This window comes from Podarcis vaucheri (genome assembly GCF_965113315.1).
Source record: "Podarcis vaucheri genome assembly, chromosome: 11".
Classification (NCBI taxonomy): domain Eukaryota; kingdom Metazoa; phylum Chordata; class Lepidosauria; order Squamata; family Lacertidae; genus Podarcis; species Podarcis vaucheri.
The window spans coordinates 46,907,181-46,925,607 of record NC_138749.1 but is presented as its reverse complement, the minus strand read 5'-3'; the positions used below and the strand labels follow the sequence as shown (position 1 = coordinate 46,925,607).

The window sequence follows — 18,427 nt, the reverse complement described above, 5'->3', positions numbered from 1 at the left end:
CAATTTCTACTATTTTGCTATAGGGATCCTGGCAGCACACATGTCAAAAGTTCCTTTTGGCAAAATGTATTCATGGTGTATACCCCCATATTTAGTAGCAATAACTGGGGATAAATTTGAATATGTGTTTTAACAATCTTCCATATTTCCTGAATAACTTCATTCCAGAATAAAGCAACCCGTAAGAATCCCTGTCACCATTCATCCTACAGTTTGGTGATGTATTGGAAGTAATATTTGGAAGTGCACAATATTTATAAAGAGGTAGTGGGCTTTGGGTTTGCTTTGTCATGAAAGGAGTCTTGAAAGAGCTTGAAACAACAACAAAAAGTTGTTGGTATCTCTTTAGCGTTTATGTAGCAATGTGGGAAGTAGGCTAAACCTAGACCTGCTGTATTATATGGTTCCAGATAATTTGCCATTATTGTAGATTCAGCTCCCCGTCTGTTAAGGGGGGAAAGCAACAAACAATCTTGGAACTAGTATTGGAAGTGACCCTAAAGGTCATCTTGTCTTCAATATACCACTTCAGACTGTAATGAGGCTGAGCACAAATACAAACTTTCAGAAGTCCTAGGAAAACAATATGAGTAAAATTCTGGGTTTTAGCTCTTTAAATAAACCAAACACTTTTTCTACTAAAACATACAAAATACTATACAGAAGTTTAAAATCAAGGAGAGAACTGTGAAAAGCAGAAAATAAAAGGCTCTAAATTAAGTTTAAATGCTACTTTTCATAGTAAACGGAAACATTGAAATTTCTGGCTTTTAGGAGCTTAATACCCTGGCTCCCCTTTTCTTGCAACTACAGATTCCCTTATTAATCAGCTGCACTTTCAATTTAAAACCCTCCCTTTAGATCCACAGTCTTCACCTATTTAGGAAAGCCTAAAAAGACCTACCTAATCCTGAGAGAAAAGAGAGACGACTCATCTTCTGTCTGAGAAATGCAGTTTTAAATTGCCGTCACAGGTGTCATGTCTCCTGTTTGTCTTGCTTTCTAATTTTGCAATGTTGCAGCACTTATCTCACAAACTTCCTACTAGTACACAGTAATTAAAAGCATATTAGTCTGCTTCAGGTGAAAAGCTTCTGGCAGTCCTAGAGTTTCTAAGTCTGAAGCAGAAGCAGTCTTCCTGGCTGACATAAAAATCCAAATGTTTTATATATGTGGCACAATCAAAGCTCAAGTAGAGTATTAAACATTGGTCATAGGACCTGTTTGGAGAAAGATACTTATTTTCCTCCTCCCCCTCACCTGAGAAACTAACTTTGTGCTTGCTCCACTCTGCTCTCATAGTGTTTAAAATAAAAAAATTGAAGGTGGACCATAGCACTTGGATACATTAGTCACTTGAAGGAGGACGGTGAGTACAAAGGATCCCTGGCCCCAACACCCACATGCTGGGCATAGGCACCTCTGTAGGTCAGGGTGGAGGACCTGTGGCCATTCAGATGTTGGATTACAACATCGGCCCAGTATACCTGAAGGAGCATCTTTACCCCCATCGTTCAGCCCAGACACTGAGGTCCAGCTCCGAGGGCCTTCTGGCAGTTCCTTCATTGCAAAAACTAAGGTTACAGGGAACCAGGCAGAGGGCCTTCTCAGTAGTAGTGCCCCCCCTGTGGAACACTCTCCCACCAGATGTCAAGGAAATAAACAACTGTCTGATTTTTAGAAGACATCTGAAGGCAGCCCTGTTTAGGGAAGTTTTTAATGTTTGATGTTTTATTGTGTTTTTAATAACCTATTGGAAGCTTCCAAGAGTGGCTGGGGAGGCCCGGCCAGATGGGCAGGGTATAAGTAATAATCATAATAATAATAATTATAGCTAAGATTCCTGGCTGTTGGTTATGCTGGCAGGATCTGAAGCGAGTCCAACAAGATCTAGATGGCCACAGGTTTTCCATCCCATCTCTATACTGAGAGAACTCAAGGCCCAAATATGCCATTTAACTTGCATCAAACAGTGATTCCGATTGTGAAGGAAACTAGTGGTTTGGAGGGGAGGGGGTTAATACCTTTTCCTTTCCTTCTATATGTATGTATTTATTTACATAGTACATATATATTTATTTACATAGACCCTGGTGGTCTCCCATCTGGACACTTCAGCAGACCCGCCAAGTGTCCTTTTTTCCAGGAACAGATTTACAGAAGCCATTGTGACACCTCCCTCTGCTGGCTCACTGGTCTCCAGAGTGTTAAAAGGCCTGGTGAGCTCCTATGGTTGGATCATTTCGTGTTTGTTATAGGAAGAAGACAAGACACGTAAGTAGGATTTCTCTCAGCATCTGCATTCTATGATGATAGAGAATTCCTCTTGAGCTTTGAGGCATGAATGCCAAAATCAGTTTAGAGACATAGATCAGGAGAGTACTAACTGTGGGCCCCATTTCTCACATTTTTCTCTTTCTTTTCTAGGCTTTCAAGGCTGAGAAAAGTGTTTTCCTGGTTGGGAAGGAGAAATAAGATTTTGCCTCTCCCTGAGACCTGCTCCTCACCCACAAACTCCCCCTCCGCCTTCCCCTCTGGACAAAAAGGTAAAACGCTTCTGCATATAGATGTTGCTTCCAGAGTAATATTAGTCCCTAAGTAAGGCTTCTTAGGAAAGGTCTCTCTGTAACTGTCTGAGTCCTGTTTCGAGGTTCAGAAAATAAACATATCCCATGTGGCTCTTTCTTTCCCTGTAGGCTCTGCAGACCTCCTGCCAGCCAGAACTAAAAACCCCAGGAAAACATGAAGGCAATGTCTATTTCCAAGGATATGTTCAGGGTATATAAGAAAGTCCCTAAAACAGTTATAATTGCTAGCCTTCTCTTCTTTTCCATTGAGATGACATCATATCTGAAGGCCTGGAGGGAGAGCAGGGGCAGGACAGCTTTTATACTGACACCATGAACCACAGAACCTGAACACGGAGTTTGCCCTCACTCTCTACCAATGGGCAGAGCTCCACCATGGAACGAACCTCGCCATTTCCCCAATGAGTGTGTCTCTTTCTTTGGGGCTCAAGGAAGCCCATTGGCTCAGCTGCAGCATGGCCTGGTATACAGCACTCATGGTAAGGCAACTTTCTGAGAAACAGCTTTTCGGTGAGCAGTGCATGCTGTCGTGAACTTCACCTTACAGCTTGGACTGCCTTTCCTCCGAGATGCCGAGGAAGCCGCCCTCCTGGGGCACGAGGGCTGCCTGGGTCATGGCGGGGTCCGGAGAGCCAGACTCCACATAGCCCAGCAGGAGCGGGGACGAGGGAAGTGCCGGGCATGTCCTCTATGGGGGATCCTACGGGCCCAACTGGGGAGAATTTAACATTTTTAAAGCAAATGTCCTGGATTTGAGGTTTGGTTTAGGCTCTGACTCGGCAGCAGTGGAGGGTCTCTTGAAAATTGTACGTCTTGAAAATTGGCAACCCCAGATGTTTTGCTTCCCTGATTCTCAAGACAATACAAACTGATTGTATTGCACACTCTTTTGCACTGACACGCTTTAAGACATTGCTATGTATAAATATGCTATTAAGCTAGAGCAACTGTTCACTCGCCTGATGAAGCCTTTTAAAAGAATTGTTTAAGCCTAAACAATCACCTAGCATAATTACTTTTATTTTAAAATTTAACCTTACAGTTCCTAAGTTATTCCTTATAATGGAAGGAGATGGCTTATCGAGTAAAGCTATCAGAGTGCAACTCAAAGTAGAAATATTGCACAGATGGGCTGGATCCAGATGACCACATTTAACACCACAGAAAACAGATGCCCAGTGTTTTTAGCACAGGTAGCATATCTGATTAGACATATTTAACTGGCGGGCAGACAAGGCTGGTTGTTTCAGATGCTTCTTTCTTTGCATGCCTTGTTGAGATCCTAAAATGTCTGTCCAACAGTTGCTTGAAAAGCTTTGAGAGATTGAAAGCGTAACTTGGTATTCATGAATTACAACTGACTTAATTTTCTTTAATGATACATTTCAAGGCAGCTGCTTTTTATAAACTGCCAATCTGCCTAGGGACAGCAAATCAATGAGTAAAATGATTGGTTGCATTGCACAAACACATTGTATCCTAACAGTGATCTCCGGATCATTAGATTTGTATATTATTTTCAACCAGTGCTAAGGTAGCTGACTTGAGAAATTCTAAAGTAAAATTTTCTACCATTTTTTAAAAAGTAGCATAATACACTGAGCTTTCTGCAGATTAACTCTGACAAAGAATCATAGAATTGGAAGAGACCACAAGGGCCATCGAGTCCAACCCCCTGCCAAGCAGGAAACACCATCAGAGCACTCCTGACATATGGTTGTCAAGCCTTTGCTTAAAGACCTCCAAAGTAGGAGAGTCCACCACACTCCTTGGCAGCAAATTCCACTGTCGAACAGCTCTTACTGTCAGGAAGTTCTTCCTAATGTTTAGGTGGAATCTTCTTTCTTGTAGTTTGGATCCATTGCTCCGTGTCCGCTTCTCCGGAGCAGCAGAAAACAACCTTTCTCCCTCCTCTATGTGACATCCTTTTATATATTTGAACATGGCTATCATATCACCCCTTAACCTCCTCTTCTCCAGGCTAAACATGCCCAGCTGTGAGACATAAAAAAAATACTGCAAGATCTTGTGTAATATCTTCAGATGCTCAAAAAAAACCCAACAACCTCCTTTCCCCTGCCCTTCCTGGAAGGCATGAAGGCAAGAAGTGGTGTCTGGTGCAGCAAATTGTGCAACATTTCAAAGCAATATTGCCATTGAGAAAATGGCAAAAGGTTTTCAGTGGGAGGGAGAGAGAAAAGAAAGAAAAATACACCACTGCTGGCCCCCTTTTCCTTCATAAGAAAACCCAGTAACTAACAGTCCACCTTCAGTGCAAGCCTTCCACATGAACAATTTTTGGAAGTTCATACTTTCATGTGATTGGGGGGGGATAGTAATTCAGTAGTTTCTAAATTAGAAACTGAAATGATGGTTTTGTTCAAGCAAGCAATACAATCACTTGAAAGTAATGGGTTTTTCCCCCATCAAGGATCAAATCTAAAGGGTTCAGTACCATCCACATATAGAATAGGGCTAAGTAACTGCTGCAAGTAACACCTAAGTCAAAAGCTGCTGTTCAGCTTAAAAACACAACTTGTCTTGGCCAGTGCCAACTGCTACATCAGGGTGGGGAGCCAGCATAGGTTCCAATTTGGCCTGCAAAACCATTTCCCTTAAATCCTGTGTCCAACACCTGATGTAGTATGTGATGGTAGGTGTGGGGCAGGCAGAGACACAAGATCTTGCAGTATTTTTTTTATGTCTCACAGCTGGGCATGTTTAGCCTGGAGAAGAGGAGGTTAAGGGGTGATATGATAGCCATGTTCAAATATATAAAAGGATGTCACATAGAGGAGGGAGAAAGGTTGTTTTCTGCTGCTCCGGAGAAGCGGACACGGAGCAATGGATCCAAACTACAAGAAAGAAGATTCCACCTAAACATTAGGAAGAACTTCCTGACAGTAAGAGCTGTTCGACAGTGGAATTTGCTGCCAAGGAGTGTGGTGGACTCTCCTACTTTGGAGGTCTTTAAGCAAAGGCTTGACAACCATATGTCAGGAGTGCTCTGATGGTGTTTCCTGCTTGGCAGGGGGTTGGACTCGATGGCCCTTGTGGTCTCTTCCAATTCTATGATTCTATGTCTATGTCAGGATCAGCTGCAGAACCAAGTTCCTTATGGAAAGTTTGTGCAGCAGAACCCTGTGGAAAGCAGGGTTGAAGTCACCACCCATCAGCTGCGTGACTGAGTTTCCCATGGGAAATTTGACTGCACATCAATCCCTACAGAAAGCAGCTCTGCTAAATATAGGCATTGCAAAGCCCCTTGCACTGCAAAGACACACCAAAACAGCAAGCAAAACTCCTGTTGCATGATGCTGTCTCATACATAGGCAGGCCCCTTCTCTGGATCCAAGCCTTGATGTTTCATGCTCGATATGGCTAGATTCCCAACTTCCCATCAGCCTCAGCTAGGTGTGGGCCAATTTCCAATGCTCAGGGATGGGGAGAGTTTTAGCTGAAACCTACAGGCTCCATGGGACATGGGTGGCGCTGTGGATTAAACCACAGAGCCTGGGACTTGCCGATCAGAAGGTCAGCGGTTCGAATCCCCGCGACGGGGTGAGCTCCCATTGCTCGGTCCCTGCTCCTGCCAACCTAGCAGTTCGAAAGCACGTCAAAGTGCAAGTAGATAAATAGGTACCGCTCCGGCGGACGGTAAATGGTGTTTCCATGCGCTGCTCTGGTTCGCCAGAAGCGGCTTAGTCATGCTGGCCACATGGCCTGGAAGCTGTACACCGGCTCCCTTGGCCAATAAAGCGAGATGAGCGCCACAACCCCAGAGTCGGTCATGACTGGACCTAATGGTCAGGTGTCCCTTTACCTTTACAGGCTCCATGCAGCTTGCTCCATACAGAGCAGGGCTTTTGTTCAGCCAGAACTCACTGTAACCTAGTTCTGACACCTCTCAGGTGGGCGCCATAGTCATGAGAAAATAGGGGAGGTGTTCATGGTGAGTTCTGACACCTCTTTTTCTAGAATATGCATGATAGCATTCTAAATGAGCACATTAGCTGAAGAAGCCACCAACAAGCACCTCTTGAAACAGCACCAAGAAAGAGTCTCGTTACCTCCGAACACTCCTTGGTGCCCAGAGAAGATGCACTAAGAAGGTGCCCAGATAAGCACAGGATACAGATGTAAAGTTTCCTCACTCCCATCACTCTTGTCTTTTCAACATCTTGAAAGTCTAAGCTGTGAACAAGAACTTAGCAATTATGCTCATGTAAGGAAGAATTTTCTGTAACATTAATCATCATACACCCTCTTATTAAATGGTTATGTTGGGAAACAGCCAAGCACTTTAGGCTCTTCACAGTTCCTGGGTTCCACCTTGCTAAATGAAGGTGCTGTTCCTCCCAAACAGAAGCAAGATCCAATCTTCTGGCCTGCAGGTGCCAGATGGAACAGCGCACAGGCGCATGCAGAAGAATGGAAAATGAAGTAAACAAAGAATCTTCTGTACTTCATAGTATTTTGTAGTACCATTCATATAGGAGATTTTGCCCAAGAATTCTGCTAGTGGGCATTGCATTGAGAGAAACAAACGCGCGTACAGAGGAAGTGCCTTTACACGTGTGAAGAAAAACCTGGTTTACATCATACACATAGTGTACGTATTTTAAGGCAGCATGGCTTTTAATGAATTTCAACTTGACACTGGAGGTTTTAACTTTGTCTTGGTATTTAATGTTTTCCTTTACTGTGCCAGTTCATCGATTTTTGTTCTTCCTTTTCTTGTAAAGTGCCTTGTTACAGCGAAACAGTGGCATAAAATGTTTTAATAAATACTCTATATACCGGTAAGTAAAGGTAAAGGGACCCCTGACCGTTAGGTCCAGTTGCGGACAACTCTGGGGTTGTGCACTCATCTCGCTCTATAGGCCGAGGGAACCAGCGTTTTTCCACAGACAGCTTCTGGGTCATGTGGACAGCATGTCTAAGCTGCTTCTGGTGAACCAGAGCAGCACACAGAAACGCCGTTTACCTTCCCACCGGAGCAGTACCTATTTATCTACTTGCCCTTTGATGTGCTTTCAAACTGCTAGGTTGGCAGGAGCTGGGACCGAGCAACAGGAGCTCACCCCATCACGGGGATTCGAATCACGAGCTTCTGATCAACAAGCTCTAGGCTCTGTGGTTCAACCCACAGCACCACCTGTGTCCCCATGTCGTCCCCCAAAGTGGCCTGCAGGGGTCAGGAGAACCCCATAACAGCATGTGGATCGTGGTGTCTAGCAAGCTGAAATGTTTGCACTGACAAGTTTTGCATCAGAAGAGCATGACACTGAATTCCTTCCTCTGCTTTCAGTCTGATGTGTTAACCACTCTTGGTACAAATTCATGATCACGTATGAAATCTATATTTCAGCAACAAATTGATTAGAAGGGTGGGAAAAAGTGCATATCTTACCAATCTTCAACGTCATACCATGGTTTCCCCAGTTTGTGAATGAGCCAGATTGAGCTCTGAACTAAGTATACCAAAGGATGAGTAGAATGATCCAGCTTAAACAAACTGTTACACCCAATTTCAAGGAATTATGGTTTGTTTAAACTATGGTTTCATATCCTGGGCATTTGAAACAAACCACAATTCCTTGAGTTCAGATGTAAGAGGGAACAGCAGTTAGTTTCAAACTTGGAAGTTGCATGTTTCAACCTCTTCACTAGGAGCACAAAAAAGAAAGGTGGGAGGGAATATATTAAATTGAGGGGACAGACATAACATTAATATCTTTAGAATGACCTTCACGCTAAGGAAAGAGTCTTCATAAAAAGTTCATAGCAACTATGGCATTTTGGAACAATGATTCTCTACATGACTTTTTATTTAGGCATTATGGGTGGGTACTAAATACATGACAATATTACAAAATTTGAGTTATTAGCTGAAGAGTATTCTTCACAAACACACTCATTCACCCAGTTTCCTTGTAGAAGTGCAGAACTGTATACAATATTGGAATATTGGCATACTTAAAGGCAACTTGTCAAAAGTTTTACTGAAAAATAATAGTACTTCTCAAAATATAAATTTCCATCTTAAATTTATTTATTTATTTATTAAAAGTCTGAACTGCTGGTACCCTGAACTGTAAATTTTCAGTATGCTTGGCTGCCTTTGTGATTCAAATATAAAACTCAGAAACTGGAAAATTAGGGTTTGTCTCTTTAACGTTGAAATCATTTCCCCACCTTTGTCTTTTGAATTAAAATGTGAAGGGTGACAGTGTTTAAAGAGGAAATGCTTTAATACATACATGAAATATAATCATCACAGCACTCAAACTCATGATCTGCTCCAAAATAGTTGTGCAGGCTTTCTGTCCAGCATAAGCATAACTTTCCATAACCCTCACATGTATCATCCTTGTTGATGACTTTATAGAAGCCCCATAAGGGACATAGGCCACTCTACAGGCCACTCCAAGCACTTATTTGCTGGTGCTACTTCCTTCATAAGTAGGGTATTAAAAGGCATGTCTTCCAGTCATGTGACTGCTTCATGGCACATGATAGAGCTATTGTCACCTAGTCACCCCATGGCCTGATCATTGTGTCTTAAAACATCAATTGATTCACAGGAATTTCAGAGGAAAAATGATTAAAATTCAATGTATCAAACAACTGTGCTAGTTCTTTGAAATGCCCACTGTGCATTTCTTCTCTACAATAGTAGCATATATGTTATTGCACAAATTTAAATGCAGGCTAAGTGCTTAGAAACCACCCCTCTGCTCCTTGCACAGAAATCTGCAAAAAATTACATTTAAAATCATATAAAATGTTACAAAATATTAAAATTAAAATGTTAAAGTATGTGTCCTGAGAATATTACAAAAATCATTATACAAGCCCTTCATTTTTGTTTTATTTACAGCATCCATTCCCAGACATATTTTTTTTTTTACAATTAGCATTGTATTGACACTGTTCCCACCCCCAATATTATAGCAAAAAGTATATTATTTGCATTTGAGTAACCAGTCTCTTATCTAGTTTACATACTTTTCTACACTTCTAAAATGAAATATTCCAGAATAGTTGTTTTAGCACATAGAAAACGTTGAAGGCTTTGTGCATTTCTATATTTTGGTCAAAACAGTTAGTGTATACACTTTTTACATTTTGGCAAAAGAAACGTGAAAATCTTATTTCAATATACTTTGATTTCCCCCATTATAAATCTATAGTATATTTCATACCCCTTTTGCAGTATTTTCTAAATTTGCTTCAGAAAGGCAGTTACAAGGTAAACACTATGATCTAAGTGCTGGGGAGAAAACAGCATCTTTGGGCTAAATGAAAACAAATTCACCAGAAAGGGTAAATAGCATTATTTGTCTATTTCCTGAAACACTCAGCGTTTTACAAAAGAACAATTCGCATTCAGTATCCTATGCAGCACATTCCTATGGTTCATTTCATCAACACTAAAGGTTCATGTATTTATTGTTTTCTTTAAATATAATTCTTAAACAGTTTTATGAGAGAGATAATCACATAATATTTGCATATTTTTAAACAGGGCTTAGATAAAAATATATATTCTGTATGTCTCTTGGTTTAAGGAAAAGACTGCCATCCTGATAGCAGCCGTTCAAACATGGAAAGTTCCGACACAAAGTCTATCCTTCAATTCTTAGCTCTGAATACAGAGTTCAAATTGCAACAATGATCAACTTGGATTCCAGGGATTAGGTAGCAGCGGTGGCTCAACTCTCAAGAGGTGCTTATTTTAGACAAGTACAACCCATACTCATAGCTAGCTAGGAGGAGGAATTTGGCAACAGATAGTTGTATTTATCAGGCTAACATCATAAGGCTTCCTTATGGTATGGGTCTTTAGAGAAGAATAAATGAAAAAAGACCACGTTCACCTACAAATTAAAAACACAGCAACGTACATAAAAAACTTCAGCAACATACATATTTTAAACATTTACTGAATGATCGCATATGGTTTAGGCAAAACCAGAAGGAACTTATTAAATCTTTAAGGCATCAGTGCATCGAGGACTGAAGCGCCAAGAAATAAATATAAACATCGAAAAATGTTATTGTGGTGTTATCTGTACAATCATCAACATACTTTACATACAATTGTTACCCACTTATAAAATATATTTCAGTATTAACACCATACTAGAGCATGAATTTCACATCACTTTTCAATACTTCACTGAGTGAGCTAAATCGATCTGGCAAGATTCTCATCTTTACTGTCCCATCAGCTCCACATGAGAATATGTGATTTGCTGGTCCTGTCTCAATCTGCATGACACCTGTCCCAAGATTTCTGAAAATAGACTGTCGAGAATGTTCATTGATGAAAGTGTGAAGAAGGCCAAAGTTAGATAGACTCCATACCTAAAAACACAAAGAAAAATATTTCAGTATGTGGGTTTGTTTTTGCTATTACAAGGATAATATTGTTTGCTTAATCCATTATCTCGTACTAAAATTATTTCATCAATACTGCAACTTTGGTTATTGTGTGTTTTTATATATATATTATTTCATTTTATGGTTTGTACTGTAAGCCTACTTCAACTTCTGTAAAGAAAGGCAGGGTATAAATATTTTAAATAAAAATGAATTCATAGTTAAGGCAATACTGAACAGTTTTAGGTCTAAGGAAAAAGCAGAGGAGAACAAAACATAAAAGGCCTACTCAATATAATTCTTAGGCAATGCTCTAATGAATGTGTAATAAATTTGCATTTATTCAAAGTCTAGCAAAATGGAATTTTACAATGTGTTACCTTTATGTTTCCTTCAGCAGATCCTGTGACAAAATATTCTTCTGTAGGATCCACAGCAATTGCTTTAATTGGAGAATCGTGACTCTGGAAAAATTGTCGTTGTTGCTTTTGCCGAAGATCTATTAAACAGGTATAGCCTTTTCTCCCACCTGATATTAATAGCTGGTGTTTGGGGGCATAGGCTAAGACAGTTGCTCCAGTATCATGACAAGTAAAGGCTAAAATCCAAATCAATAAAATTAAATAATAATTTTTTTTTTTGATTTCAAAAATAATAATGTATTAGTATTTTATTTGCAGTCTTGTCTAAAGCTTTGTGTAACCATAATAGCGCACATGAACTGTAATATCAAACCTGGTTTTAAAGTGGCAAACTCAAGTCCAAAGAAACTAAAATGTTACTGATTCTCCTGTTGGCTCTCATGCACATGGTTCAGAGATTTCTCCTCCCTAAGCAAATGACTACGAGGAACCACTTAAATCAAGAAATTTGCCCTCTATTAATAATGCACGTATTCAACAAGATGTTGCCAATAATCTCTAGCACAAGTTCCAATAATCTATTGGTCAGTTGATTGCATGTAAAATGAAGAGTGATTTGTGAGGATAAGACTTAACAAGGAACAAGAATGTAAATCTAGACCACAGTATTTGTTTTCCAGAAGCTCGATAAAGAATGTGGCAAACTTTATGGGAAACATAACAATTATCTACCCACATATAAATCTGTAGTTTTAAATTGTTTGTATACATGCGTTAAACTTACCATGCACTAAGCTACTAGAATGTGCAACCAGAGTATCCCACAGACAAATATTTCTAAAAAAGAGAAAGATAAAAATAATCAAGTAAACTTTTCTGAATTGCACTTGCTAGTGCCCTCCCTTTTTATACACATCAAATAGTGTCTGTGTGTATACAGTGTGTCTACTATATCAGGATAACACTTCCTGCATTGGATAAAATGGACTGCCTATCTGCAGCCCCTGACAGATTGCCTCTGAGGGAATGACGCTGTTGCAATAATAATTAAGTTCTACTCCGAGTAGACCCATTGAAATTCATGGCTATAATTTTGATGCATTAATTTTAATGGGTCTGCTGCGTTTGGTGGTTTTATGCTTGTAGAAATCATTTGTGCAAGGCAGGATAATTCATTTTTGCCAATTCTCTCCTACCTACTGTAGTTTCCTGTGCACTCCGAAAAGCTGGTCTCAAGGACTGGAGGGCCCTCCTAAGTACTGTGAAATATGGGGTCGAGGACTGCAGAGGGTTGGTGGAACTGGTGAAATTCAGGTGTCCCACCTTGTGCGAGCGGAAGCACTTTCCCCTACTGCAAGCTGCCACTGGCACAACCCAACATAAAAAGTACTTTCTTCATTTGCACTCAGTTTACCACTGTGATCTTGGAAGAAGTTTCAGTACCTGTTGTCAGTGGACTGCCCAGCTGTGGCTATCAAAGATGAAGAGCTGATGAAAACGAAGTCACTGGCTGTTTTGTTATGGCACTGCCATGTCTGGAAATTGTAACGGGCATTAGTAATTAAAGGTTGGAAATAAAATTAATATATAATTTGGTCTTATAAACAGTAACATGTATGAGATTGTCTAAGGGCTTTCCATAGTCATAGTAACAACTTGAATTTGGCCCAGTAACAAATCCTCAGCCAGTATGGCAGGAGTGTTAAATGCTGATAAGATCTCACATCTGTCAGCAACCATGCAGCAGGCAGCCTTCTGCCCTAACTGCAGTTTCTGGGGAAAGTGCAAGGGAACTGTAACATTCATAGTGCATTGCATTAATCCCATCTTGAAGTCCCAATGCCACAACTATTATGGTCAAGCTCTCCCAGTCCAGGAATAGTCACATTTATCATACCAGCCAAAGCTGGTAAGGTGTTTTTTGTTTCGTTTTGCTTTTACTTCTTTTCATTGAACAGAAGGTCCCTAAAACCATATCATAACATACTTTTAGAAAGTCCCCATTTCAGAAGTGGTTTGCCACTTGGCTTGTGGGTTTTTGTTAGAGAAGAAGAACGAGCACAAAACCTGCAATTTTTCAACCAAGTATATTTAACAATAGATGTCTAATGTCTTACAACAATTAAAATACAGCTTTTCAGTGTCATGGTGCTATCTAACAAAAGCAAGTTGGGGGATGACGACTTTTTAGACTCACCAAATATGGTTTGGGTGTGCTTCCATTAAGTAGAGACGTTTTCCAGTTTGTTTGATACAGACTTATAAACCCATCACCATCAACGATCCCAAACTGGGGGGGGGGGGAGAGAAACAACATTAAGAATATAAACATATATGCAGTTCCAACATATATTGTTTGTGTTTGTGTGCTTATATATTGCCCATACATTTAAACTTATTGTATCCTAAACATTTAAACCCGTGGTTCCCAATGTGGGGTACCCCCCCACAGGGGGGCCATTTGATTTTTAAGGGGGGCAATTTGAGAATGAGTTATTAACAGTGAATGGCCTTTTAGGCTTCCTCCACATGAATAGGCGTTCACTTTTTGAATAATAAGAATTATATGTCACGGGGGGAGGGGTGGATCAGGATTTTAGAGATTATTAGGTGGGACAGGATCCAAAAAAGGTTGGGAACTACTGATTTAAAATTATTGTATCCTAAGCTACTGGAAGGAGCAACCAGAACATTTCATAGAAACACATTTCTTTTTTTAAGAAATCTCTATGAGATGCAAAAGGGACGCTACCTTATTGCCTTGATAATTGAATCTCATCCGTGTAATCCTGGAGTTGCCACCAGACCGGAAACATGTAATTTGCTGAGAATGGCCCCACTCAAACATTCTCACACTGCCATCCTGAGCACCTGTCAAATCTGGAATAAAAAGTAATCCAAAAACACTTCTTTAAAACTAATGTATAGTTAAAATGGCCAAAAATAGATTCAATCTGAATTAAGAATTACAACCGCCTACAAGTATGCTGTTTTTTCCTCCATCTTTTTAAACAAGGGGCACTTTTCCTTTCTGGATATTTTCAAACATTTTCCCCATACACTGCATAATAAATTGGGACTATTGCAAACATCAAAATGGCCTAGAAATATTAAACTTACAGTAAGGTAGTGTTGGGTGGGAAGCCATTCTTCGTACATTATTGATAGCCTTCTTGATCATCTGTTAGATGTGCAAAAATAAATAGGTAAGCTGCAAAATTGATCAGAAGCCTTTAAAAGTAATTAGTGATGTAAAATGCAGACGCTACCAAGTTTGTTTATCTTCATGAATTTGGGGCTGAAATATGGATGGAAGTCAATGAAAACTACATAATTCCCTCAGCATTAGTGCACACTGATATCAACAGAACATAACCCCTGAGTGTGGGAGCTTTCGTTCCACAGGACTAAGGGTCCCAATAGAGACACTCTAGGCTGCATTCTTACCTCTTTCCTTGCCAATTCCTTTCTGATTCCATTAAAATTATTGGAATATTCCTGTATATTGTAAGGTAAGTAAGACAGAGGTAGAAGCAGAAGCATGTAAGAGAGAGGCAAACAAACTTTTACAGAAGTTAACTAGGAATGAAGAACATTATGTTTTGCATTTAATCAATCACAGAAAATTTAGTTGTGACTTATTTGCATTGACTGGAAAATTATGTATCTAAGTAGCCTTTGGTTAAAGAGCATGTATTACAGTAGGTAGTAATGTATTGACACAGCTATGTGGCACATTCATAAAGCCTAATTTTTAGGGAGTCTCCTAAATACTCCTGCAGCTTCTCCTTTCACAGTTAATTGTCTCCCCTGCCCCCATTACTTTTACATATGCTTCTTTCTCCATTTCTTATCCCCATCTTCTCTACTCCAAGTTTATTTTTTAATATTAACCTTTTATCTCTTTATTTTCCATCAGTACCCACTTCGGCTCTTTGCCCCTCAGAAGAGTTAGGAGAAGCATTCTGATTTGGTAAGTGATTAGCAGGGAGGATGGGAGAACTGGAGTGTGGGTGTGGGATTTGGAAGGGCCAGAAGATGCAGTAGCAGCAAGCCCCAGATGTTTCCTTCTCCCTCAGTTCATCCATTCCCTCCTCCTCCTTTTCTCATATTTGGCTGGGCACACTGTCCTCCTCTCTCTCTCTCTCTCTGTGTGTGTCTGTCTGTCTGTCTTTTGCTCCTTTCCAACTTTACATGGTACATCTCACTCTCCAACCCCCTTCTTGCTTCTCTGTGAGTTTATGCACTCACAGTGCATGTGAGCAGCTACTGGGAACGGAGTCAGTCCCACGAAAAGGCTATGAAGCCCACAGGTGGTCCCTTGCCCACAGTTTGAGAAAAAATGTAGAGCAAAAACAGAGTTTGAATTACGTCAAAAAGGCAGGCACATTAAGGAAAGTGTTTCATCCGCCAATGTCATTTGAACGAGGCATTCTTCCATGGCTAGCAGTGCCCATTTCTAGGTAAAAGGTTAGGTAAAACAAAAGATGTACACATCCAGCTTTACTGAATACCGCACACTTGCTTTGGTCTTCCTAGTGTAACAGCTGAAGGGAGTACTCAAAATTCCTTCTACGTGGATGTGTAAGTGGCGCCAATACAATAGCATGGGCAATTTGCCCAAGTTCTCCCTTTGGATGTTACATAAAAACCATAAATTTGAAGTGAGAATTCAACCTTGCAGCAAAAGAAGATATATGCATAGGATCACAGCCTTGTTACTGTCTGAGCAATTACTATCTTCCTACAGTATCACTGGGCTCAGCTACACATGCCTTGGAGATTATTTGAGATCTTAGTGTAATCCATTTTACTTTTGCTTTATTTTCTCTACTTTTTGCAAAGGCAAAAATGACCGAACATGGATACAAAAATAAAAACCGAGGATACATATAGAACCCTTTCAAGCAGTTGTTTTAAGTAACTAGTTCCAATATTTTATAAACTGAAGCTAATCCCTGCTAATTGCATCAAGTTTTATCTTTTTTGCTTTGTGTTTGGCAATTTTAACTCACATAACTGCAGATAAACCTGCCATTTTTCCTCCATCAGGAAATAAAGAGCATGAATGAGATTTGTAAAATATATCCAGTGTCCAACGTCTTCTCGGCCAATATACACATAATGGCTCATGCATGTCTCTTTAAAAGAATCATCAACTAAAGAGTGTAATAACGATACAAATACCAAAATTTAAAATACAAAAACAAGTGAGCTTTCCTAATGTAATAGCAGCAGCTTGCACAGCCTCAGATTCCTACTAGCAGAGCTGATGTGAGAACTCAGAACTGGTGAGGATTTAAAACGTTGGGGAGTAAAAGTAGAGAGATGTTTTCAGAAGTGTTCTCTCCTGAGGAAAGTGTCAGAACAGTTGGACCAGAACTAAAACTTCAGATTCACTTTAGAGACAGCATGGAAAGGTAACCAAAGCTAAGGAAGAAGAGGTCCTAAGAGGTTGGGGAATCCAAGGGGATGTTGATGGAGTCAACAGTGGATTGAGTTACATTGGACCAAGTGAAACACAGATGGAGAAAGAATCCTGAAGAAAATGCAAACAGAAAATGCACAACTGAGGGCTCTAAGTGACTCTGAGTTTCAGCACTCCCACCCACAGTAAGGGCACAGAAATACTTGCCCCTATTGTAAAAGTTGTTGTAAGGGTTACAATTAGATGATGCATGCAAAGCATTTTGAAAGCTCTAAAAGGTACTATATCAATACTGTTTTGTAATGAATTATTCTGCTTAAAGGAAACTGGGCTAGGCAGTAAATAAAACTAGCTGGGAATAACAGTGGCTGTAGTAACAAAAGAGACAGTTTTACAAGGCACAACTTTTCTATCATTGTAACACCATGATGGGAAGATCCACAGCTAGTAAATTCTACCAAGTACAAAGGTAATATTAAGAGCCAGACATGAAAATCAGTGAAACTCAAACAACAAAAAAGGAGAGCTCAATGATGTGTAAAATTAGAAATAAATGGCCAAGGAAGGAAGGCAAGGAAGTAAACCCTAGGCTGAACTCGGATTTCTCTCAACGTTTATCCTTTGCACAACATAATAAACTTCTGAATACTGGGCATCAGCACCAGGCTCCGCCTTTGCCTCGCTTCTCCATCTCTGCCCTTTGAAAGGAACCGATGGCAAAAGAAGCAAGCTGAGGAAACTTAGTGTTAGCATGGTACCTTTTGGAATGTTCAAAATGCTTCATGAATTTGTGTCATATTTTCAAGCACCATATATGGACAGATTACCGTATTTTTCGCTCCATAAGACGCACCGCCCCATAAGACGCACCTAGTTCTTTGGGGGGGGGGGAAATAAAGGAAAAAAAATTATTTCCCCCCCAGGTGCGCTGCGCTACACCAGGAGCTTGGGGCGTGCTGAGCTCAGCGCGCCCCAAGCTTCTGCGTGCCGGCAAGGTCTCCGCTAGCGTGGGAGAGCCGGGCGCCTCTCCCAGGGCTAGCGGACCCCTGCGCTAATCCAGAAGCTTGGGGCGAGCTGAGGTCAGCGCGCCCCAAGCTTCTGCGTGCCGGCAAGCAGTCCGCTAGCCCTGGGAGAGCCGGGCGCCTCTCCCAGGGCTAGCGGACCCCTGCGCTAATCCAGAAGCTTGGGGCGAGCTGAGCTCAGCGCGCCCCAAGCTTCTGCGTGCGCGCAAGCAGTCCGCTAGCCTTGGGAGAGCCGCGGGGCTCTCCCAGGGCTAGCGGATCGCTGCGCTACACCAGGAGCTTGGGGCGTGCTGAGCTCAGCGCGCCCCAAGCTTCTAGGTGCGCGCAAGCAGTCCGCTGCCGCCCCAAGCCTCGCGCACCCGGTGGGACCTCCTGCCGGGTGCGCGAGGCTTGCAGACACTCGCCCGAAGCAGGGGGAGCCCTCCCGAGGTCTTCCCGTGTTTCGGGCGACAGGCTGCCGCCCCAAGCCTCGCGCACCCGGTGGGACCTCCTGCCTGGGCTGCGGAATTGTTCCCGAAGCGTCGGGCGCTCTGCTTTCAGGGCGCCCGACGCTCCGAGAAGCAGGCTGCTATCCGCAGCCTAGGCATCCCTGTGGGACCTCCCACGGGGCTGCCTGGGCTGCGGAATTGTTCCCGAAGC

The 18,427-nt window shown here is 41.4% G+C and overlaps 1 protein-coding gene and 2 long non-coding RNA genes across 8 annotated transcripts in view; 2 read left to right on the top strand and 1 right to left on the bottom strand.

Annotated features, from left to right (window-relative positions):
• The first annotated feature begins 2,694 nt into the window (after positions 1–2,694).
• On the top strand, positions 2,695–10,285 carry LOC309514491. 3 transcript variants are annotated; one of them, XR_014211990.1, is made up of 3 exons: positions 2,695–3,067; positions 3,631–3,781; positions 10,163–10,285. It is a non-coding gene; the product is annotated as an uncharacterized lncRNA (long non-coding RNA). The 3 variants fall into 3 exon arrangements; XR_014211992.1 differs by lacking the exon at positions 10,163–10,285 and adding an exon at positions 6,955–7,405; XR_014211991.1 differs by lacking the exons at positions 3,631–3,781; positions 10,163–10,285 and adding an exon at positions 6,955–7,405.
• Positions 8,388–18,427, bottom strand: part of DMXL1 (Dmx like 1) — a 72,100-nt gene continuing 62,060 nt past the window's right edge. For 2 of the 3 annotated variants that reach the window (XM_082191527.1, XM_082191529.1), the window contains 8 exons: positions 14,786–14,836; positions 14,459–14,519; positions 14,091–14,218; positions 13,536–13,628; positions 12,782–12,873; positions 12,123–12,175; positions 11,357–11,574; positions 8,388–10,961 (listed from right to left, as the gene is read on the bottom strand). In XM_082191527.1, the coding sequence (XP_082047653.1) occupies positions 10,737–10,961; positions 11,357–11,574; positions 12,123–12,175; positions 12,782–12,873; positions 13,536–13,628; positions 14,091–14,218; positions 14,459–14,519; positions 14,786–14,836 (921 nt within the window). In that variant the 3' untranslated portion in view covers positions 8,388–10,736. The remainder of the gene's footprint in view (positions 10,962–11,356; positions 11,575–12,122; positions 12,176–12,781; positions 12,874–13,535; positions 13,629–14,090; positions 14,219–14,458; positions 14,520–14,785; positions 14,837–18,427) is intronic. The other variant, XM_082191528.1, reaches the window with a different exon arrangement.
• LOC309514495 lies at positions 11,346–17,586 on the top strand. Of its 2 annotated transcripts, XR_014211998.1 has the most exons (4): positions 11,346–11,486; positions 12,544–12,628; positions 12,748–12,895; positions 15,258–17,586. It is a non-coding gene; the product is annotated as an uncharacterized lncRNA (long non-coding RNA). The 2 variants fall into 2 exon arrangements; XR_014211997.1 differs by lacking the exon at positions 12,748–12,895.